This window comes from Artemia franciscana, chromosome 12 (genome assembly GCF_032884065.1).
Source record: "Artemia franciscana chromosome 12, ASM3288406v1, whole genome shotgun sequence".
In the NCBI taxonomy this organism is placed as follows: Eukaryota; Metazoa; Arthropoda; class Branchiopoda; order Anostraca; family Artemiidae; genus Artemia; species Artemia franciscana.
In genome coordinates, this window is record NC_088874.1 from 28,989,801 (window position 1) to 29,016,050 (window position 26,250).

Consider the following 26,250-nt stretch of genomic DNA (forward strand, 5'->3'; position numbering starts at 1 on the left):
CGCCAATTATTTTCCTAAAGTCACCGGATCAAAATTCTGAGATAGCCATTTTATTTAGCGTAGTCAAAAAACCTTATAACTATGTCTTCGGGGACGACTTACTCCCCCACAGTCCCCGTGGGAGGGGCTAAAAGTTACAAACTTTGACCAGTGCTTACATATAGTAATGGTTATTTGGAAGTGTACAGACGTTTTCAGGGGGAATTTTTTTTTTTTGGGGGGGGGGGGGGGTTGAGAAGAGCGGAAATGCTAGGGGAACTTTAATTGAAGGAATTTATCATGGGGGAAGAAAATTTCCATGAAGGGATGGAGCGAAGTATTTTCTAGCATTATTAAAAAAACAATGAAAAAATAAATATGAAAGTTTTTTCAACTGAAAGCAAGGAGCAGAATTAAAACTTAAAACGAACAGAAATTATTACGCATATGATGGGCTCACCTACTCCTAATACCTCGCTCTTTACGCTAAAGTATTTTTAGTAATTTCGACTATTTTTTCTACGGCTTTTGTGTTTCAGGGGTCATTCTTAAGAAATTGGGACAAAATTTAAGCTTTAGTGTAAAGAGCGAGGTACTGACGAGGGGGTGAGCCCCCTCATGTACGTAATAATAACATGAGAATACAGAAGTTCGTTATGTAAGCTAATTTATAAGTTACTAGCTGTTGGGGTGGCGCTTCGCGCCACCCCAACACCTAGTTGGTGGAGGCGCTTCGCGCCCCCCAAGCCCCCCCCCCCCGCGCGCGTAAGTCGTTACGCGCCATATTAGTTACGCGCCATTGTAGTTGTGTCCCTATGTCCCACCTGTGAATATAGATATATATATATATATATATATATATATATATATATATACACACACACATATATATATATATATATATATATATATATATATATATATATATATATATATATATATATATATATATATATATATATATATATATATATATATATATATATATGTTTTTAACTACCTAAAACTTGCGAATATACAACATTCTTTGCTGTCCCATTGTCTGTGCATATAAATAGATTGTCAGGTTTACCGACTCTTGAACATGCAACATATAATGGTCAATGGGAAAACAATCCGTATTCAGATCTATACCTCATGATTCTAATGATTGCCCTTGAGCTTTGTTGATGATGATTGCTAATCGACCATTCCCTGAGTCGCCATCGTCATTTATTTATCCCCCTGTGCGCCCCGGCGTCCCCTTTGTAGTTATGTCCCTGTGTCCCGGTCGTCATTTATATTCCCTGTGTCCCGGTCGTCATTTGTGTCCCGGTGTCCCGGTCGTCATTTATATCCCCCTGTGTCCCCCTGTTACTGAAGAGTTTGAATATGTTCTTTGGAAAAGGAAAAGTACCTAGCAATTTTAGAAAATTCTAATTAAAACCGTCTATAAGATAAATGATAAGAGAGAGTGAGCAAATTATAGAATCATTAGCATGGATTTTGTAGGAAGCAAATTACTTAGTATGACGATACCTTATATTCTTAGTCATGCTACAGATAAAGGTTTAAGAGAAGAACAGTAAGGTTTTAGTAAGGGTAGAGGATGCATCAACCAAATTTTGACTCTTGATTAGAAATTGGGCAATGCATGAGTCGTCAAACGCCTTCATTCTTCAGTTTTATAAATTATGAACAAGCGTTTAATTCGGCTGACAGAAGAGCTTTAGCAAAGGTCCTATCTTTTAACAGTATACCAGAAATGTATTTAAATGATTACTGCTATGTATAAGATTAACATTCCTGTGGTTAAGATATGATATGCAGTTAATATCTGGTTTCGTATTAAAACAGGGGTTAAGCTTGGTTATGTTATATTCCCATTCATACGGATATTTTTGATGGAACTAGTCTTAAGGGTCTTAGATCTAATCTTGTGTCTGGTTTCGTATTAAAACAGGAGTTAAGCTTGGTTACGCTGTATTCCCATTCATATGGATCTTTTTGACGGAACTAGTCTTAGGGGGTAAAGTAAAGGCAATGGGAGAATACGGAGCCTAATGGGGATGAAAATGTTAGTAAATGAATGAAAATTTAGAGCTTTCTCGAGTTCAGGGTCCAAGCAAATGTTGGTAACGAGAAGATCGATCAAGAGAACAGGTTCACATACCTAGTTGGTATTATTAGTAAGGACGGTGGAAGCTGTGAAGATGATAAAAGTTGGGTCAATGTTCCTATTGCTTTCACAATCGTTAAAGGTCATGAAATTACTGTTAATAGATGCATTTTTACTTTTGGAGCATCTTTTCTCTGTTCCAAAACTACTGCAAACTCACCGTTATGGAGTTATTCCGGCCCAAATATCCTGTATTTACACATTTAGAATTGCACATTTGCAATTCTAACACATTTATCATTACAGTTTTCGTTGATCAGATATTTGAAATCGCGAATCTGTAATAGTTTCGAAACAAATTTAGGCTATATATTTGCAGATCAGAGGGGTGGGGATAAAGCATAGCGTATATTAAATACTTAAACTAACCATTGTTGTATTTAATATATGCTATGCTTTACCCCCCCTTAATGTGCAAATATATAATAACTCCATAACGGTGAATTTGCGGTAATTTTGCAAGAGTAAAAAGATGTTCAAAAAGTCAAAATGTATCTATTAACAATAGTTTCATGACCCTAAACAATTGTTCAGGTAATAGGAACATTGACCAAAAGTAGAATTGCCATAACCCAGGCTGTTTTTGTATGGATGAAAGAAAATTTGGGAGAATAAGAAGATAAGTCTATGAGCCAATATTAAATTATTTAAAATTATGGTGATGCCAGTAGTCAAGCAGGGTTCTGAAGCATATAGAGCCAAACAAAAATCAGAGCCAAAGCTATAGGGCCAAACAAAAATCAGATCGTCACTGAACAGTAGAAAGATGTTATAAGAAAGGGTTTAAGAATAATAAATACTTCCTGAGAATGTATAAAGAGAGACACTTTGAATAAATTGGGATGGTGGAGAATCGTACGTAGATGTGTTGGCCTCAGGCGGGTAGTGCTGCAGTGAGTTGTTAGTAGTAGTAGTGTTTTATATTATATTATGTGTTAATTTTCCTCTATATTATTACCCTGACTTTTAGGATTTCGTCTGGTTTGTTGTACTTCGATGTACCCTTGGAATATTTGAGGCTTCTTTCACTACAATAGCACCAACAATTATCTCAGATTTGTTCGTTGGAAGTGCAAGATCCAAAATGTTTGCAATATATTTCTTTGCCATTCCTGTTGGGAGGTAAGGAGTCAAAGATTACTTTCAACTCTGTCATAAACTATTTCATTTGCTTATATATTTAAATGTATATAAATATGTTTCATCTATATATATATATATACATATATATATATATATATATATATATATATATATATATATATATATATATATATATATATATATATATATATATATATATATATATATATATATATATATATATATATATAAGTTGTATGTTTGTTTGTTTGTACGCATATGACGTTTATATATGTATATAGGGCTTTGTATATGACGTCATAATAAGTATATAAGGGGGCGGTTCAAAGAGAAAGTTCAGTATAAATCCTGCAATGGCAGTAGAAACAGCTGAGGAAGCTGCTCAAAGAATTAATACCAAAAGGCTTGCGGCTAATAGAGAAAGTAAGAAAAGAAAGCGTGCCGAGGAATCACAAGAACAGCGTGAAAACAGGCTTGCTCTCAAAGAGAAATTTCCAGCAATGTGAAAACAGGCTCGCGGCTCAAAGAGAAATTACCAAAAGAATGCGTGCCGAGGAGTCACAAGAGCAACTTGAAAATTATCGCCTGGCATTCAGGTACAGCCCAGTCGATGATTATAGCTTCAGTAGATATGTTCAAATCGGGACTATGTCTAAAATTTTTCCCTATAGCAAGGCCTTAAAATTTAATAGTGAAACAATGGGAATGTGTTGCGCCTCAGGAAAAGTTAAACTTCCTCAACTGGCTGCACCACCAGAGACATTGAAGACTTTATGACGTTACAGACCGGGACATCGGGACACAAGGAATATAAATGACGACCGGGACACTCAAAGAGAAATTACAGACTGGGACACCGGGCCATAAATGACGACCGGGACACTGGGAATATAAATGACGACCGGAACACTCAAAGAGAAATTACAGAACGAGACACCGGGTCACAAATGACGACTGGGACACATGGAATATAAATGACGACCGGGACACAGGGACACAACTACACCGGGAACGCCGGAAGGGCACAGGGGGGATATATAAATGACGACGGGGACACAGGGAATATTTGATTAGCAATCACCATCAACAAAGCTCAAGGGAAATCATTAGAAAAATGCGGTATAGATCTGAATACGGATTGTTTTCCCATGGACAATTATATGTTGCATGTTCAAGAGTCGGTAAACTTGACAATTTATTTATATGCACAGACAATAGGACAGCGAAGAATGTTGTATATTCGCAAGTTTTACGTGGTTAAAAACGTATATATATCTATCTATATTCACAGGTTGGACACAGGGACACAACTACAATGGCGCGTAACTAATATGGTGCGTAACGACTTACACGCGCGCAGGGGTTTGGGGGGGGGGGGGCGAAGCGCCACACCAACATCTAGTATATTATATGTACTCAAATAGTAAGTATATGGGCTATGTCATATATGTACTATATCCTATGTCTAATACTAGGAAACAAAACCTATCAACCCATCGATAACCCATCTTATTTTGTAGAAAGATTATTTAAAACACCAGGTTTTTCAGCAGGCCGCTTAATACGTCGAATTTTTATTATATTTTGTGCTTTTAAAAAAATTAGAAAACTTACCATTTTAAAAGTGATTATTCATTTAACATTAGAAAAACCAAAACATTATGCTATTTTTATCGGCTCAATAAAAATGTCTAATTTCAAATGGATCTTTGATATCAATATTTTGGATCCGGAGGGCCACCAGGATCTAGGTTGTAGTGGCTGGCTGTAGTGTAAACAGATTGACTAAGGGGTCAATATTTACTAAAAGTGTACTTTAACATAGTTAAGATTTAAAAAAATTACAAATTTTATAATAACTTACTACAGAAATAACTTACTGAAAATTGATGAAACGAATTGAAAGTATCACACAATGTCATGACGACAATATGATTTTTTTTCTTATGAATGTGTTTCAACACCTATCCGACTATATTTAATATTTAAAGACAAAACTAAAATTTATTTAAAGGAATTATGGCTGATTATTCTGAATACATAATCCTTTCTGATTCAGCAGCCATAGAATGAAACTCGTCCAATATTGCAGTAACAATTATGACAGTTTATTTTATAGTGTTTAGATGCTCGTACACCTGCTACAAATCAAAAGACTTTATGTGACACTTTTGTCAAAGTTGTCTTTATAGCTCACCCTGCTAGATGACATATAGCACATCCTATTAAGATTAATAAGATCAAATCAATTTATTTAACATAAAAAATTCAAACAAATTTACAGCCGCCATCAACAAAAAACCGAAGCTTATTCACGATGGCTGCAAATCCATTATTATACAGCTGTACAACTACTGTATAAATAAAAATATAAAATAAAATAAAGAGAAATAAAATACAACTTTCTATTCATTCTCATTTATCACCCAAAATGTACCGCTACAATCTTCTCTTGAGCTGGCTTGCATTTTCAGCCTGTCGGATACTATCTGGGAGGGAATTTCACATCCCCGGTCCCATGAAACGAGGCAAGAACATAGGAGGTTGAGTAATCCGGAGCTCAGATGCAAGGTCATATACATTCCTAGCCTCATAATAGTGGAAAGACGAGTCACCTCTAAAGTTTCAAAAAATACCTCCGATGAACACTTATTCAAACATTGATATATAAAAATTGCTAATTGGTAATTCCACAACCGATAAATATTTATAATTTTTAAAATTATAAAGTAATTCAACGTGCTATTTTTAATCTGAATATAATTACCTAGAATACGAATAACTTTTATTCTGTAAAATTTGGGCCTTTCTAATAGATGAAAACCTTGTTGATTTTTGATCATTATGCGATTTCCAACTTAAATTAAAATCAAGTCTAAAGCCTAAGTATTTAACACCATTTACTTGTTTTAAAAGTTCACCATTAAAAACAATTCTATAATCTAAGACACATGGAACTCTTTTCTACAAAATGTCATGAAATTAGTTTTTGAAATATTCACTGCCAAATAACTAGAGCTTGTAAAACTGTTCAATTCAAAGAGGGCCTTATTTGTTTGCTCAATTAACTGGCTAAGAAAAGAATTTGTAATCGTGTAATCAGCAAAAGACGTTGCCAAAGCATCCGGCATATAAAAACGCAAGGTATTAAGGTAGATTAGATAAACAAGTAGACCAAGCACTGAACCCTGAGATTCTCCAAAGTTAACGGTAAAATTTTTGAAATAGGATTTTGAATACAGACTCGAATATTACGCTGGTTAAGATATGATTCAAACCATTTCAGAATAACACCTTGGATCCCTTGACAACTTAGCCTACCAATAAAGTTTTATGAACCACCGTGTCAAAAACCTTTCTAAAGTCTTTAAATGGTGGAAGTACCAATGCTCTTTTTTCAAGAGCGCTATTAATGAAATCTGTTAGGTTCTGGACTGCACATTTTGTAGTGGTTTTCTTGAATCTCTTGAATCCAAACTGGATATCATCACGAAAACCATAAGTTGTAAGATGGTTATAAAGTCGTCGATGCATCACTTTCTCAAACAGCCTAGCAAATAGGGACAATATTGAAGTCGACCTCCTGTTAGATGGATCTGTCTTTGAGCCCCCTTTATGAAGCAGAATAACTTTAGCCTCTTTTAGTCGAGCAGGAAATTTACCTTTAAGCGACATACTCTCGATTGATTTTTCAAATCACCTATATCGTATTTGCTTTATCCCAGAGGCTACGATCTTCTTTTAAATCATCATACATCAAACACAGAATACAACCCTCAACTTTTTCTTAGCTAGATCTCGTAAGGAAAAAAACAGAAAAAAAATAAATAGGGAAACAGCCATCAGACTCGTGTGACATTACATCCAGAGAAAGACTTTTCAAAAAATTGCACGTGTTATATTATCTTGTCAGAAAATACGTGTATTACGTCCTCTTATAAATGAAGATACGATTTTCATCAAACATTAGATTTATTTTAATTCTATGTTTTGATGCTTAAAAAAGCCACTAGATATAGCAATTTCCTTTCATTGAACCCTTAAACAGTTCCTTACGATTTTCCAGTGTCCTGCTAACGGCGAAGAAGAAAAAAAGAAGAAAGAGAAACATATGAATGTTTCTACTACTAACACCTCACCGCAGCATGAAGCCACCTAAGGCCAACACAGCTACACAAGCTCCCCCTCCATCCCGATCTATTCAAAGTCTCCGTTTTTGCACCCTCCCAGGAAGTTTCTATTTCCTTTAAATCTTTCTTAATGACGTCCTCCCACCCCAAATGACGACAACCTAGTTTCCGTTTAGCCAGTTCAGGACAGTTGGCCATAAAAAGACAATCTTTGGCAATTTGTCATGCTTTATCCACACAACATTACCTAGCCATCTCAATCTTTCTTTCATTATAATCCTAGAAAGCGGGATTAAATCACATTTTACGTACAGCCTACTGTTTGAAATACGGTCAGTCAGCCGGGTAACGAGGAAAATCCGTAGGAAATTTCTTTAGAAAACCTCTAGCAAGTCTTCATCCACTTTTCGGAGCGCCCATGTCTTAGAACCATATTTGACCACCGTCATCACTGTAGCTTCTAATATTCTAATCTTGGTTTGCACGTTTATCTTCCTATTCTTTCAAACTTTTTTTTAACCGTAAAAATCACCTGAACCTTGGCTATTCTACTTTTAACATCATCACTGCTCCTGCCGTCTTTATTAATAATACTACCAAGGCAAGTGAGGCCGCTCACCTGATCAATCTTCTCGTTACCGAGCGTCACCTTTTCATCTTCACTTAAAACTATCCTTTGTAACTTATTCTTCTCAACATTAATTTTCAAACCTATTCTAGCACCCTGAACTCGCAAAACCTCTAAGAGCTCATTCATTTTTCTCATAGTTTCATCTAGAATACCTGAATCATCAGCATAAAATAAGTTCAGGAAAGTTTTCCTCCCCGTTTGATTCTGAGGTCTTCCATCACCTTTCCTATACTCCTTAAGACAAAGTCCATGAAACTGATCCCACAAATATAAAGGGCAATAGAACAAAACCCTGCTTAACTCCTGATTTAATTCAAAACCAGCTGCTAACCTCATTTCCTACCTTAACCACCGCAGTATTATTCTCATACATAGCACTAATCACTTTAATGTCTTTGTCTGGTAAGAAAAGAGGGGGTTTCAGATCTGACGACACCGTAACTTCTTCAAAGCTCAGGTGGTGCTTGTTACGCAATAAGGATTGTTTCCCTATGATGAGAATGACGTGATCTCACGTGACTTGTTTCTTCAGGGCTCGTGGGGAGCCCCCGTTTGTAACTAAGGATCACACACACGTGTGGATTATATAATTGTGGCACACACATGAGTGTTACGTAATTACAGCGCGCACGTGAGCGTTACGTAATAACTGTGCACACTTCGGATGTTACATTGAAGAGATTTCTTTCTTCAACAATTCATTTTGTTCAAGGCTTTTTCTTTTTTTCCAAGGCTTTTTTTGTTTTTTTTCTACAAGATTATTGTCCTCTTTAGGAACCGAATACAAGCTCAGAGATTTCCCCAATGGAACTCTGACTTGGACAGCTGGGCCAAAAAGAAATTGATATTATTATGATTCGGAAAATAGATTCTACGCGCCGATTGATTGCATGGTTCGAATGCTTTACACTCAAGATCAGGACCTGGAACCTTATTATTTTTAAACTTTTTAGTACTGTCGCTAATTATTCCTCACAAAACAATCATTTTTCACGAACTCTTTTCATTTTCCACTGTATCATTTTCTGTAAAATTATCCCAATTTAACGATTCTCCAAATATTCTGCTCATCTCTCTTTACCTGTATCAGTGTAATATCAGTTTTACCTATGCAAAAAAGTAATTTCATTATTTTTCAAGTTAGGGGAGAGTTCTGTAACTTTCTTAAATGGGATATCCAACCAACATGATTCTAAAGACATGCTTTTTTTATGCCATTTAAAGAGTGGCTTCCAGCCCTTTTGAGAATTTATGTAAATATGACCAACTACAATTCTGTGCTAGCTAAAAAGGGCAATTTTTCCACTACACAGGTTTTTTTTTTAAGGGACTTCAACGCATAGATTTCGTTATTTACTAAATTACAGTGCAGCTATTGCTGGAACCCTAAAATGCAGAGAAAAATATATATGCAGTATATTTATTGCATCTAGTAAGATTTTGAAAATGTTTAATTTTTGAACAGTTTTGAATTCTTCTTTTTGGGGGATGTGTTTACGGTGAGGTGAAAAATATATGTTCAATTTGCTCATTATACATTGTACAATATTGTGACTTAGTTTTGGTAGGTAGTCAATGTTATGCAGCCGTATTTGTACTTTTGATTGTCTTTTGTTGAATAAATATAAATATATCGATTTAATCCATATTATATTAAACTGTTTATGGTGAAAAATCTTGAGAGAGAAGCTAATAATAATTAAAATTAAAAAGTGAGATCTGATGACAATCTATGCATAAATAATTATTTTTATGGTGATTCTAAATGTGAAAAATTACTTAAATTTAATGCTTTTCAAAAAATTATGAAAAAATTGGGAAAATCTGCCCCCTTTTTTAAAAAAAGGACAAAGGACCAACTTTAGCGGATCCAAAAACCATCTTTCAAAGGTTTGACAAAAATATGAAAGTTTGCATAGTTTTTTCAGAGACAAATAATCACAGATGCATGCTTATTATTTTTCTGTGAGCAATCGTCTCAAACTAACAGTCAAGGAGATTGGAAGTCATTTAAATGCAAATGAAAAGTTCTAGTGTCCTATCTAAGTATCAAAGATTGCATTATACACTGTTTGTAAAATTTGGCTTATTTTGAATATCTAAAATATTTTGTAAAGAAAAACATATAACCTGAATATCAAGGATAAAAAAGGAGATGCTCTTAAAACTGTTATTTTTGATAATAAGAAACTCCGTTCAAATAGACCATTAGGGACGAAAATTCTATGATCGGCTTGTCTCAAGCAAAAACAGATGAGAAAAATCTAATCCAAGGCGATACAGTACTAATTCAGAGGTGATACTTTGGCGTTGCCTATAATAAAGGCCATATGGCTCAAATGTTTTATTATTATTATTCATTTTTTCCAGACGTACTTTATATAGATAGGATGGTCCTATAAACTTAGGAGGGGGCTCTTTTGATTGGATATCCTAGTACCCATTTTAAGAGTCAAAACTTATCGGAGGGTCTCCCCTAAACATATCAGATAAAAATTTTGAGTGAGCCATTTTGTTAAAAATAGTTCAACGATCACATAACCAAAAACTCTGGAGTCAGCACAACCCCCCAAGATCCGGGTGCAGGCGCTGTAAGTTATGCTCTGGGAGCATACATGGTTCTTATCGAAGGGACGCTAGTATAAACTTCAGAGGGAGCTCATTTGGTTGGAAGTTGAAATAGTTTTCATTAAAGAGCTAATGACGAACTAGGTTTTAGAGTTTTACAACGAGAAAAGGAGGCAAAACCCAAACTCCTGTTTGTAGTGATTTTCGTTCGTTCCAAAATATTGAGTTTAAGTTTTAATATTTATTTTTGTATTTATATAGTACCTATTGCGTGTTTGTTTACTATGATGGTTTATTTAATTTCTGTTTGTTTTGGGTTTCATTTATACTTAAATAGTAATTCATTTTTGTTCATTTTAAGCTGAAATTTCATATTTAATTTAAGCTTTAATCGTTTTAGGAAGTATTTTTTCATTTGTATTAATACCTATTTATGTCTTTTTGTTATTATTGTTTATATAATTTCTGTTCATTTTGGATTTCATTTACTCTTCAATATTAATTTCTGGTCGTTTTGAGTTTGATTTATTGTAGGTTTCTCTCTGCTTTTCTTTAAAAAATTTCTTTTTCGTAATTTATTTTTAAATTAATCATTGGAAAGAAAACAAATAAATAGTTTGGAAAATAACTTCTGATGAGTTGATATCAAATGAAACGAACCGATTTAAACCATCACTTTGGATTCTTCTTTGCGGTTCACCAGGTTTGAGCAAGACTTTCAAAACTAGAGCTGTTGTTACTGAAATTGGTGGATTTTTTTCTTTACTTGCTCAATGGTCCTAAAATTATGTCTTAAGATATAGCAGGAGAATTCACCAGCTATTAATTTCAAAGACAAGTTGGATTCGATTGTTGCTGAAAAAGAGAAGACACGTGGAGAAGTTGAATGCCTTATCGTCTCCCAGTTATTGATAAAGCTATACGGTTTGATACAACGTGCAAATGTTATTATAATGGCTGCGATCGATCCACTCAATTCGATCGTCCCAGCCTTGAAACAGTTCGGAGGTTTTAATCGAGAAGCAGACTTTTTGCTTTCCATATGCAACAGGACGTGTTGAAATCTTGCCATATTAAAATTAAGAATATTACTCTGGCTAAACTTTCGATTGGAGCAGATTGCAGCTTCAACTTTTGGTTATGTTGAAGAAGATGCGGCAGATGTTTGGACATAGGTTTTGGGGTAGATTATGGAGAAATGGACTTGATCCATTTAAAAGATGTTGACGCTGAAGTTTTCATTCCTTGGTAGTTACTATGGTAAATTTCAGGCATGCCACGGGCAAGTCTATTCCTAGTACACTGCTTGAGACACTTCTGGAAGTACCTAATCTTACATGGAGTGATGATGGTGTGGTAAAAAACGTAAAAAAGAAGCTTGCAGTCTATTAAATAAACTATTTACATTTGGATGAACCTTGAAGCTTAGTGTGTCATAACTAAAAGAAGTACAGCTTTACGGTCCACTTGGATTTGTTAAAACTCTTCTAGCTATAGCTAATTAATTCCAAGCAGCCTTCATTAGTGTCAAAAGCTCAGAGCTGTTGACAATTTAGTTTGATGAATTGGAGGTATATAAAATATATAGAACAGGTTATGGTGCAAGAGAATGGTGGGAGAGGGCAACCTGGAGGAATAGTGAAATAAATCAAGAGTTACTATGTATATCAAGGTTAATACTACTTACAGTTATTGAATAAGGGCAAAGCTGCTGACAATTTAGTTTGATCAATCGGAGGTATATAAAATATGTAGAACAGGTTATGGTGCAAGAAAATGGTGTAAGAGGGCAACCTGGAGGAATAGTGAAATAAATCAAGAGTTACTATGTATATCACGGTTATTACTACTTTCAGTTATTGAATAAGGGCAAAGCTTCTGACAATTTAGTTTGAGGAATCGGAGGTATTTAAAATATGTAGAACTGGTTAGGGTGCAAGAGAATGGTGGGAGAGGGCAACCTGGAGGAATAGTGAAATAAATCAAGAGTTACTATGTATATCACGGTTATTACTACTTTCAGTTATTGAATAAGGGTAAAGCTGCTGACAATTTAGTTTGATGAATTGGAGGTATATAAAATATATAGAACAGGTTATGGTGCAAGAGAATGGTGGGAGAGGGCAACCTGGAGGAATAGTAAAATAAATCAAGAGTTACTATGTATATCAAGGTTATTACTACTTTCAGTTATTGAATAAGGGCAAAGCTGCTGACAATTTAGTTTGATGAATTGGAGGTATATAAAATATATAGAACAGGTTATGGTGCAAGAGAATGGTGGGAGAGGGCAACCTGGAGGAATAGTGAAATAAATGAAGAGTTACTATGTATATCAAGGTTATTACTACTTAGGCTACAGTTATTGAATAAGGGCAAAGCTGCTGACAATTTAGTTTGATGAATCGAAGGTATTTAAAATATATAGAACTGGTTATGGTGCAAGAGAATGGTGGGAGAGGGCAACCTGGAGGAATAGTGAAATAAATCAAGAGTTACTATGTATATCAAGGTTATTACTACTTTCAGTTATTGAATAACGACAAAGCTGCTGACAATTTAGTTTGATGAATTGGAGGTATATAAAATATATAGAACAGGTTATGGTTCAAGAGAATGGTGGGAGAGGGCAACCTGGAGGAATAGTGAAATAAATCAAGAGTTACTATGTATATCAAGGTTATTACTACTTTCAGCTATTGAATAAGGGCAAAGCTGCTGACAATTTAGTTTGATGAATCGGAGGTATATAAAATATGTAGAACAGGTTATGGTGCAAGAAAATGGTGTGAGAGGGCAACCTGGAGGAATAGTGAAATAAATCAAGAGTTACTATGTATATCAAGGTTATTACTACTTTCAGTTATTGAATAAGGGCAAAGCTGCTGACAATTTAGTTTGATGAATCGGAGGTATATAAAATATGTAGAACAGGTTATGGTGCAAGAAAATGGTGTAAGAGGGCAACCTGGAGGAATAGTGAAATAAATCAAGAGTTACTATGTATATCACGGTTATTACTACTTTCAGTTATTGAATAAGGGCAAAGCTGCTGACAATTTAGTTTGATGAATCGGAGGTATTTAAAATATGTAGAACTGGTTATGGTGCAAGAGAATGGTGGGAGAGGGCAACCTGGAGGAATAGTGAAATAAATCAAGAGTTACTATGTATATCAAGGTTATTACTACTTTCAGTTATTGAATAAGGGCAAAGCTGCTGACAATTTAGTTTGATGAATCGGAGGTATATAAAATATGTAGAACAGGTTATGGTGCAAGGAAATGGTGTAAGAGGGCAACCTGGAGGAATAGTGAAATAAATCAAGAGTTACTATGTATATCACGGTTATTACTACTTTCAGTTATTGAATAAGGGCAAAGCTGCTGACAATTTAGTTTGATTAATCGGAGGTATAAAAAATGTGTAGAACAGGTTATGGTGCAAGAGAATGGTGTAAGAGGGCAACCTGGAGGAATAGTTAAATAAATCAAGAGTTACTATGTATATCACGGTTATTACTACTTTCATTTATTTAATAAGGGCAAAGCTGCTGACAATTTAGTTTGATGAATCAGAGGTATATAAAATATTTAGAACAGGTCGGTGTGTAAGGGAATGCTGTAAGAGGACGACAAACTATAACTTGGAGGAACAGTAAACTAAATCAAGAGTTAGTATGTATGTCAAGGTTATCTAAATACTTCTTTCAGTTATTGACGTAGAAATAAGGGCAAGGGGGAAATTTATATTATCTTTAGGGGGAGGGACTAAAAATACCATGTCTTTAGCCCACCTAAATGTTTTTGAGCTATACTCTTCCATTTGAATTAAAGTCTATTTACGCGTAAGTAGCAGAATGATAACTGATGGTTCTAACGGGTATAATAAGGAAATGTTTTCGTACTGTCTAAACAGTTTTAAACCTTATGGTATTTGGCAGAATTAAGGTAATTTTAAATAGAATATCAAAATACTTTTAAAGTGCTGTCTGTTATATAGATTTCAGCACTGGCTCTTGTGTATAACTGCACATTTTCTAGCGGCCTTGGATACATTGTTGGAGCGCTACCCCTACAGCTTGGTGCTGCCTGGGAGTGGGGTCTACGGATAACACCTTTCCTTGGATGGATTGAGGCGGCTCTATTCGCTTTCGTTATATTAGACCCACCAAGAGGAGTTGCAGAGGGAAGTCGTCTAAAAACTACTTCGTATAAAGAGGATCTGAAGTATCTCTCCAAAAAGTAAGTTTTACCTTTTTTATTTTCTGTTCTAGTAGTTGGCTAGTAGTTTGGAGTAATCATCAAATAGTTTGTGATAAAGATTTGTAAACAATGAGTGACTCAACCCAATAGTGACAAACACCCTAAAAATTAAATTTTAAAAACATTAGATACATCAGAAGAATTGGCTTTTCATACTAAATCTTAATACATCATATATATATATATATATATATATATATATATATATATATATATATATATATATATATATATATATATATATATATACTGTTTGTACCTCTGTTTTTACCTCTGTTAATCTACTGTACATTCTTACTTCTGTTCTCTAAAAAATCTATTGTGGTTTTTTTTTTAAGCGATCAACAATTACAATTTAAAAAAAAAATAAAATAAAATAAACTTTAAAAAAACTAAAAAAACTAAATATATATACTTTTGTTCTGTAAAAAATCTACTGTGGTTTTTATTTCAGCTATCAACAATTGCAGTTCAAACTAAAAAAAATAAATAATAATAATAAAACTTAACTAAAAAAAAATATATAGGCCTACTGTTTGCACCTAAAAAAAAATATACTGTTTGTGCCTCAAAAAAAAACTAAAACTAAAAAGAAACTAAAAAAAATAAGAAAACTTAAAATAACTTAAAAAAAGAACTAAAAAAACTAAAAAAAACTAAAAAATTAAAAAACCTAAAAGACTAAAAAACTAAAAAACTATTAAAAACTAAGAAAAATAATAAAAATCTAAAAAAATAAGGAAACCCGCTTGCAACAGCACGCGACTTACCGTAAAAAAAAGAAAAAAAAGGGAAAAGTAATAGAGGCAATAATCTTGACCGGGCCTTTCGAGAGTGAGGCTGTTCTCATTCTTCGCATTCCCATGATTCCAACGGATCTGCCTTTTTCAATTTAAAAGATTGCAATTTAAATTCGATTAGAATTTGCAATCACCATCAACAAACCTCAAGGCCAATCATTAGAAACATGCGGTATACATCTGAATACGGATTGCTTTTTCCATGGACAATTATATGTTGCATGTTCAAGAGTCGGTAAGAATAAAAATCTATTTATATGCACAGACAATGGGACAGCGAGGAATGTCGTATATTCGCAAGTTTTACGTAGTTAAAAATTAGCACCTTGCATATTCGCATTTTTTTCTTTAACCATAATATATGCAATGATCTAACGGTTAAATACCATATTTATATATATGAAGAGAGGCATTAGGAAATGCGCGTTACATAGAAGAAAACTGCCTGGATGAAAATTTACTCTACAATGAATAATACAATCATCTCAGGCTGCAAATTCGAAAATAAATAGCGCTACTTCGCCTTCACTATTCCCACAAGACCTTCAAAAAGGGCCTGACAACCCGTTGCAGGGAGTATTAAGGGTAGCTTCATAAGCTCAGTAAAATTAAGCGATTTGCTACTTAGAGGCGAGTAACTGGCACTGACACCCCACATGTTACTGGGGCGTGCAGCGGCCCCAGCAACGCGTGGCAGGGATCAGCTAATAAATTAAATAAAAAAAGTTTTTTTTAACTGCAAGTAAGGAGCGACATTAAAACTTAAAACGAACAGAAATTATTCCGTTTATGAAAGGGGTTGTCCCCTCGTCAACGCCTCCTTCTTTACGCTAAAGTTTTACTCTTTGTCACAGTTCTACTTTATAGAACAATAAAAAAACATTAGTGTAAAGAGTGAGGCGTTGAGGAGGGGACAACCGGTTTCATATACGGAATAATTTCTGTTCGTTTTAAGTTTTAATGTCGCTCCTTACTTGCAGTTAAAAAAAGCTTTTTTTTTAAATTTAATTACTGAAGGTTTTTGAATGAATGCATGTTTTTGATTTTGGCTCACCACACTTGAATGATTAAAACGAAACTTGCACATTGATTTTTTTTCTTTGCTAAATGGCTTTCTCATAGTTTTGATCGGACAATTTTGATGAAAAAGAGGTGGGGGAGGAGGCCTTAGTTGCCCTTCCATTTTTGGTTACTTAAAAATGCAACTAAAACTTTATTTTTTTTACGAACGTTTCTATTAGTAATATATATACTTTACTTACGAATTAACGTACGTAAGGAACTTCTATATTTTATATTTTACTACGTATATGAGGGGGTTCACCCCTCATCATTACCTCGCTATCTACGCTAAAGCTTGAACTTCGTCCCATTTTCTGAAGAATAGCCACTGAATCACAAAGACCGTAGAATCAATGGTTGAAATTACTAAAAACACTTTAGTGTAAAGAGGAAGACATTACGGAGGAGACGAACCCCCATATATGCGTAAAATTTTCTGTTTGTTTTATGTTTTAATGCTGCTCCTTGCTTCCATTTGAAAAAAAACTTTATTTATTTATTTTCCAATTGTTTTTCTTAATAATTCTAGAAAATCATGCACCCCCTTAATGGAAATTCTTTTCCCTCATAATAAAATCCTCCAAGGAAGGATCATACCACGTAACCTCTTTCCCCTGACCCATCCCTAACCCAACGTGAAAAAGTCCCCCTGAAAACGTCTAAACACTTCCCAATAACCATTACTATGTGTAAACAAGGGTCAAAGTTGGTAAGATGCAGCCCCTCCCTCGGGGACTGTGGGAGATTAAGTTGTCCCCAAAGACATAGTTATCAGATTTTTTGAATATGTTGAACAAAATGGCTATCTAAAAATTTTGATCCGGTGACTATAAGAAAACAATGAGCGTTGGAGAAGGCCTAGATGCCTTCCAATTTGTTTGGTCACTTTAAATGACACTAGAGCTTTTATTTTCCGCTACAATGAGCTTTCTGACGGCATTCTAGGACCACTGGATCGATATGATCACCCCTGGAAAAAAGTAATAACAAATAAACGTGCATCTGTAATCTGTCTTCTGGCAAAAAACACAAATTTCCACAATATTGTAGGTAGGAGCAAAAAAAAAAACACGCATCAGTGGTTTGTCGTCTGGCAAAAAATGGGAAATTCCACATTTTTGAAGATAGCGGCTTGAAACTTCTATTATTTGACTTTTAGGGGGTGTATCCTTCTATTTTCTAAAATGAGCCAAATTTTTTCTGGCTCTTAACTTTGGATGGGTAAGACTAAATTTGATGAAACTTATATATTTAAAATCAACACTAAATGCAATTCTTTTGATGTAACTATTGGTATTAAAATTCCGTTTCTAAAGTTTTGGTTACTATTGAGTCGGATCGCTCCTCAATACAGTTCGTTACCATGAACTGTTTGAAAATTCATCAAGTTTAATGTGACCCATCAAAAGCTATTAGCCTGAGAAAATTTGCTTGATTTCTGAAAAGAGGGGGAAAACAACCGCAAAAAAACCAGAGATCTTAATGAAAACCAAACCATCAGAATGAGTAGATCAGAAAAACTTACTGCAAAGGTTTCACGCTGCAATATATATAAGGATGTGGAATATTGTTTGATTTGCCACAGGAAACATCATGGATCTGTATTTATTTGTTTTTTCTTACCAGGGGTGATCGTATCGAACCAAAAGACATAGGAAACCGACAAAGGGATCATCTGAACTAAAGTCAAAAGTTCTAGTGTCCTTTTTAAGGAACCAAAAATACTGGAAGGTAACTACCTTTTTCTCGCCTCTCGGTATCTCTTTCTTCCCTCTTTCACCCCCCCCCCCTTTCCCCATAGACATCTGATTAAAATTTTGAAATATCCATTTGGTTCACTTTAGTTGAAAGGTACAATGAATATGCATTTGAAAATATCTCCTCATAGTCTCTGAGCAAAGGCGTTTAAGTTACGTATTTTACCCATAAGTAACATTAAATATTTTTTATTGGGAGTGGGATATATGCGCGAATTTTTTGGTGACAATTTTACGTGGGGGAAATTTTACATTGGGAGAATTTTCAGCTGAGGGGAAAGTTTATGGGACGATTTTTCAGAATAATTCTTACATCGAGAGAAGAAAGGAAGGGGATTTCCTGGCAAGACTTGAAAAACGGTCAGAAACTAAATAAAAAGAAAGTTTTTTTTCAATGGAAAATATCATGTAATATAAAAACTTAAAATGAACTGAAATTATTTCCTAATTTAGGGGGGCTGCCTTTATGAAACACTGCTTCAACAAAGGGCTGTTGAACTTGAATGAAAAGAAAGTTCTTAAGCCAAACTGGCCAGCCCTGACAACAAACAACAAAGAGAGATAAACCTCAACAAAAAAAAAACATCAAACGAGACTGCGGCCAATAGAGGGAAAAGAAATGAAAGACTAAAATAACACGGATTTTTTGCCTGTATGTAACGTCCTCTGCACAAGATAAAAAGAAAAAAAACACTGAACTAAAAACAAATAAAACCAACACCAATAATAATAAATACAATTGTCGCTACTGGTCCACGTAGTGAAAAGTTCAAGTTCAATTTTTTTCAAGTTCAAGTTTTTATTTCGACATTCACAAATAAATAAATAAAATACAGCATTTTCACGCTGGGGAAACCCTATGAGGGTTTGTATTCGCGTGAATGTCCACATATCTACTTACCTATAATAACAAATCCAAACTCTCTTACTCATTAATACACAACTATCCCTCCCCCTTTCATTCCTCCCAACCCCACCTTATTCTCCTGCCCTCCCTTACCTCCCTAGCCCACCCGTACTTCCCTAGCCCAAAAAAACTATTAGAAAAGAAGCTATTAGAGTTACTCCAATGAGAACATCAAATACCCTTAGTCGTTTCTGACAAACCCAGGATCAAACACCCACTTCCCTTTCCAATTATGAATTCTATATGTAAGAAATGAATATATTATATAATTTACACCCTTTCACTCTGTACTTTCCTGAATGCACATTTGTTTTTTGATTTAGTTCACCACCTTCTTCATTATTCCCTGAAATTTCATCTTAGCATCCCTAGCCTTTTCAGATGCACCTGGAATCAATCAGCCCCCACCCTCCCCCAGTGATAAATCCTTTATATAAAAATGGGCAAATTGCAAATTGCATAGCTTACAATCCTTGTCCAGGGGGCTGTGGAGGATTTGGCAATACCAGAGGCATAGGTATTGGACCTTCCACTATTTTGAACAGAATGTTTTTTATTTAAAATTCTGATCAGTTTTGTAGAGAGGGCATCTAAATGGGTTATTGGGGATGTGCCTGGCTGCCTTCCAATTACTTTTGAGTGTCTTCATGAGTTTGCTCTGACAGTTTCATTTTAATATCCGTTATTGAGATATTGCTGATATGCCCTTTCGACAACAAGCATATGTATAGTGAGTGTGGTAACAAGATTTTATCATTATGACTTTTTGATAAACTTGATGCACATAGTATCTTTTGGTTTAGCTCAACATAACCCTCAATACTTCCCAAAATTTTGCCTCAACACCATTAGCTATCTCAGACACACTCAAATAGTGCCTTAAAATAATAATTATTTCTTTTCAGCATAACTTACATCCTTGTAACCCTGGCCGCAGCAGGAATAGCGTTTTTTGCTGGCGCAGTTGCCTGGTGGGGACCAAAATTTGTTGCTCTTGGTGAAGTTGTGCAGACTGGCAATCTAGACACATCAGTTGGAAAGCAAGTACACAATTTCTTAAGTTGGTCTTAGCTCTTAGGCTTTATTCGCATCTTCCATTTTTTTGGTAAAATTTCTGGCAAGAACATTCTTCTCATTGATGATACGTTCAAACACGTCAGATACCAAATTCAGACACAAAATTTGGCTTCCCAAATTGTAACTATGGATTCTTGGCCGAAGAGTTTATAGTCTACATTGTTTATTTTCAGTGAAAAAACAAACAAAAAACAATCCAACCGATACTTTTTCCTTTTAGTTTTTACAGCATTATCTTTGGCCATAGGGCCTAGGGACCTCTTATTAGGGCCATAAACTTCGTCTGGTTATTGTCTTAAACAGACACTGGGTAGCTTTTCTTTCGAAACGTCCCTTCTTAACGTATTGTTTTCTATCTATAAATTTCTTTACCCAAAGCTCTTAAGGGAACATTCAATCAATTGGTATCACTCTTAAGGTAGGCAATTAGTTCGGATCGGCACTCAAAATTCGATGACAACTTGATTTTATTGTTAAATTTCATTATAGCATATAAAAAGGAGGAGACAAGGTTGGGTTCCGTATTATTAAATAAATTTTCCCTAATATTTTTTTCGGATTTAATTGGTGTGGTATGGTGAGTGCCTGCAGTTCAAAAGAGGTTGTCCCTACCGCCAAAACTTCGTCACCGAGAAAAAAGGTTTATTTTAAAGTTAAGGATTACTCAATATTTTTAATAGTATACGCTTGAATAACTAATACGTTTGAATAACTAATTAAGACTCCAGTCTGTAGTTATATAATCCTTTGTCCAAGTTATCAAATAAGGTAAATTCTGCTAATTAGATTAGCAGTGTGGTACTACTATTACAAGTTTTATTTAATTAGTTCACGCTGTTCAAATAGAATGTGAGAGTAAATTAAATACTTCTAAGGTGAGCTAAGAATTTGGTATAACCGTGATTAGACACAAATTTATCAGTTCAACCTAAAATAAGGTATTTACAAATTATTTCTCTGAACAAGAATAAGTACTCCTTGAACCGTAGGTAAACTTTAACTTCAATAGGGTAGACCCTTGACTGAATTTCCCTAGACTGGAAAGAACTTTTGACTAATAACACTTTACTCCCCATAGCCTCTTTTTATAGATATAGCGACTAGCTTAGCTGTTTAGACATCAGAAAAAGGGTTGAGAAGGTAAGAGAACAAGCTAGAAGAAGTATAAACCTCTCTACAGGATTCAGACTCTATTGTATAGACACTAGAGAACAAACATAGGAGGTAAACCAAACTAGAGTCTAGGGAATCCCAATTTCTGTACGAGAGATTTATTATAAACGCTATGCTTAAGCTCCAATAAATACTAGGCTGAATTGGGGAGGGGGGTCAAATTCTATTAGCTTTTTGTTCCTTATTGTGTGTTACTTGTTACACTAGCAACTGGCTTTTCTAAGTTAATACCAGCAATTTTTCGCTTCTCGGAAGAAACTCACTCGAGTTCTTAACCCTTTCATGCCTGTGGTCACCATACCGCTCGCCTCCTATTTTTTTTCTCTCGACTCGACAAAATCACAACCGTGATTTCTTTTCCACTAGATAGCGCTTGCTTGACTCTGTCGCGTTTGAATTTATTGTCCCTCAAGGCTTTACCCGAGCGGTCGAGCGAGCGTCCAAGTTTAGACAAAACATAAAATGTCGAAAAAGAGGAAAGGTGCAGATTTCGACCTCGATGACCTGGACATTTCTGGTAAGTTCAGAGCCTGATTATGATCTTATTTTGTAGTTAAGAATGCGTTCTTTCGAATGAGATATCACTAGTCTAATTCTGAGCTGTAGTTTAGCCGCAAACAAGGTTGCTAACGATCGGTTACCAAATGGTCACGTCAGGCATTCAGTGCCAAACCATACCTAGGCAGATTTGTTCAGCAAACGAGGCAGCAAGTCCTTTTTATGATCGGGAATAGGCACATTTTCTTTCTGTTCCTCCTTTTTACTGAAACAAGGGTAAAAAAGCTATTTTGTGGGATGCCTCAGGCAAGTGTTGAGGCCAATGGCCTATTTTATTGCAATATACTATTATTATTGTTATTATTAAGTGATGCACTTACCTTGAATTTCTTTTCAGCTGATCCAAGCACGAGCTCTGACTCCATGAGAGGTCATGGTCCCAAGCCCTTGGAAGAGAGACTGATCAAGGAAAGAAGTAGAAGAGTTACCAAGAAAATGACTGCAGAAGAAGCAGCAAGGCTTTTATTCATACCTGATTGTGATTCAGATCTCGATATCTCTTCCGACGACGACGACCCAAACTGGGCACCAGACAATCCAGATCAAGAATTTCAGCCTTTACGTTCTCTCAACTGTTATGGCAATGAAGACGGAAGAGATGAAGAGGATATCGACCACACAGACGACATCCCTTTAGCAATGCTTGGCAGGTTCGAGTTAGACAATGGCGATGACACGGATCAATTCAATTTGCCTCTTCCGGGCTTGAATGATAAAACAGCGTCAAACAGTTCTTCAAGCACATCATTAGCACCAGTGTCAGCTTCTTCTGCAATACAGTCAGCAACAGTTACTGCACCTGCTGAACCCTTTGTCCTTACAAGAGCTCAAAAAAATGCTCCTTCCCAAGCAGTGGCTGGTCTAGTAACTCCAACTGATGCTCCTCAGGTCACGGCAAAACCAGTAGCAAAAAAGAAGGTAGTGAAGGAGGCAAAGCAATACAAGTGGATAAAAACGGAGCCCGAACCTCGAAATATTACATGGAAGGGTTCTATGCCACACTATGACGAGGTACAAACGCCCCTTGATCTCTTCCGAATGTTTATCACAGAAGACTTTCTTTCAAACATTGTGGACCAAACGAATCTGAATGCCATGAGAAAGAAGAATCTTGCTCTGAAACTTTCCCTTGAAGAGCTGCGCAGATTTCTTGGAGTTCAAATGCTTATGAGCATTCTCAAACTTCCGGCTATTAGAATGTACTGGGAGAATGGAATACGATATTCCCCGGTGGCTGATATCATGAGCAGAGATAGGTTCATCAGCTTTAGGTCTTTTTTCCACATTTGCGATGACACCTTAATGATACCGAAAGGGGAGGTTGGTCATAATAAACTGTTCAAGATCAGAAGATTATACGACGCATTCAGGGAGAATCTGAAAAAAATAGACCCTGAAGAGATCCAAAGTATTGACGAACAGATGATCCCATTCAAAGGAACAATTGGATTTCGACAGTACTTGAAGGACAAGCCCCACTCGTGGGGTGTGAATGTTTTCACGAGAGCCGGCATCAGCGGAATAGTGTATGACATAGAGATATATACAGGAAAAGGAGCTGTTGAAATTTCTGAACTTGGCCAAGGTACTGACGTTGTCCTTTGGCTTGTAGAAAATCTGCCAAGGTTCATGAACTTCGAGTTGTTCTTTGATAACTTCTATACTGGCATCGATCTCATTCACAAGCTCCGGGTTGAATATGGCATCGAGTCATGTGGTACGATACGCAGCAACAGAATGAGGGGCGCTGTTCTAGATACCGACGCCAACATGAAGAAGAAAGGACGAGGGTCAGTGGACTTCCTTTTTGAAAGACATTCAGAAGTATCGGTAGTAAAATGGTATGACAACAAACCAGTCCATTTGGCTTCTTCATACTGTGCAGTCACCCCAATTGATAAGTGTCAGAGATGGGATGGCACAACACGGAAATACGTCAAAGTTGATCGCCCCCGAATCGTCCGTGACTACAACAAATCAATGGGGGGCGTAGATCTTGCTGACATGTTCCTGGAGCTTTACAGGACTGACATTCGCTCTAGGAAATGGTATATGAGGATTGTGTACTACTTCTTTGACATGGCTGTGAACAACGCCTGGCTGATACACCGCCGACAGTGTAAGCAGATCAATGTTCAGCACATGTCTCTGCTGTACTTCAAAATGGACATTGCTCGTGGGTTGGTTCTTACTGGCGTATCTCAAAGTCCTCGAGTTGGAAGACCATCCTTATCAGTGACCAAGCGCAATACGACTACCTCGCGAGACGGGATGCCTTCGGAATCAGTGAGGTTTGACCAGACCTCGTATTTTCCGGATACGACTGAAAAGGGAAGGTGTCGCTATGAGAAGTGCGTTAGGGGTGAAGATTTCTGAATGTTCAAGAATTTTAACTTTGGGAAGGTGTCGATGAAGTGCTAAACATTTTCTTGCGTCAAATTTGCCTAAAAATTCTCGCACCTCAAGCCTCAGTGGGAAGGGAATCGAGCGATAGTGATGTAAATAAAACGTAGGTGGGGCTCTTATTTTTGAGTGGGAGGGGGTACGAAAACGTTTTCTTTATTTCTGGTAATGTAGCATTATAGAGAAAACGCTGCTGTGTTTATTCACTCTATCAAAATGCCCTGTCTGCATGATCTAAGTAATAGCTTGAGCAGTGTTCGAAACTTTCAGGAATTGCTGGTAAAAGAGTGATCCTGAATTTGGCTAGCAGTTGGTAGATAGGTAAATCAAAAAAATCTATGTATCCTGGCTATTAAATTGACGTATCACCAACAGAGAGTGATTTGCGAAAGTAGAGCTAAGACTTTTGGGGGAGGGGAAACCTAGGATACGTAACATTTATAGCTAGAAGGATGAGATGCGGGGAAAAAAGTTGTTTGTTTGATAAATCTAATGTTTTTGGCACTATAAAGCCCTAAAAAACGTAGAATCTATTCATTCCTAAGTTTTAAGGTAAATAAAAAGATAGTAAGCCTTTACGGTATTGACCCAAACTATCAAAATACTGCATCTTTGATGTACCACGAAGCACTGCGAGATGAAAATACAAATTTTAGGCAGTGTTTGCAGATGTTGACAGTATAATTTACATATCAAGTTTTGTGAAAGGAAGAAGAGTGGCCAAATATTTTTGTATCTTATATATTACTTCGTCCAAAAATGGTATGACATAGTTTTTCTTAAATTTTGAAACTAGCATTAGTGAGCCATTGGGTTTTGAGTATGCACATACAGAAGGAGCTATTTGTTTTGACTAGAAATGGACTGAATTTTTTTCTTATCTGATCAGCTAAGATTGAGAACATTTTTTTCCAAAACTTATTCGACATCGAATGTATTCGTATCCTTCTAGACTAAAATTGTGAAAGATTTCGGATACAAAATAATGAAGTCTTGAGGTTTGTCTCTCTGATCTGTTTGGAAATCAGATTTATATAGTTCTGGGTTATTTAGAAGCTTATGCAAAAATATACATGAAACCACTTTTGGGCTATATTGATTCGTGATGCCCAAAAGGGGGTTTTGGTCTTTGAACGACTTGTGGTCTACAAGGCACTTAGACAATGCCGGATAGACCTCAAGGATGGCAAATTATTTACAAGATTGTGTTGGATCAACATCTGATACACGAAGCTTTGTTTTCTCAAATTCCTTTGAGCCTCAAGGGTATGTGAAAAGAGACGAAGGAACTGCAGTGAAATCAAAATCCAAGGGAAAAAATGCTGCATAGTTTCATGACACACAAAATCAGACCGAAAGTATTTTGTCTCTGATCAGCTAGGAGCTTAGAGGGAATTTATTTTGAGCCAAACACACCTTTAAGGAAAAAAAGTGTTGTAAACAGTTGGGTTGTATCGATTCCTGAGAGCCTAAAAAGGGCCATATATTGCTTTTCTTCGATTTACTTCAAATTTCCAGAGGAAGTAGACTAGACCAAAATGAGCTGAAGGAGAACTTCAGATTTGAGACAAAAATGTGAATGTGTCCATTTTTAGCGCTACAATTATGAATTTCCTTGGGTTGATTTTTTTTTTAGTTTCACGCCATACCTTAGTTGAATTTTCTAAGCCAAAAGAAC

General features: G+C 35.8%; 1 protein-coding gene across 1 annotated transcript in view; it reads left to right on the forward strand.

Annotated features, from left to right (window-relative positions):
- The window catches only part of LOC136033962 (protein spinster-like), a 65,105-nt gene that overhangs the window by 11,395 nt on the left and 27,460 nt on the right, over nt 1-26,250 (forward strand). The window contains exons 3-5 of the mRNA XM_065714989.1: nt 3,108-3,259; nt 14,614-14,814; nt 20,267-20,401. Coding sequence (XP_065571061.1) covers nt 3,108-3,259; nt 14,614-14,814; nt 20,267-20,401 — 488 coding nt within the window. The remainder of the gene's footprint in view (nt 1-3,107; nt 3,260-14,613; nt 14,815-20,266; nt 20,402-26,250) is intronic.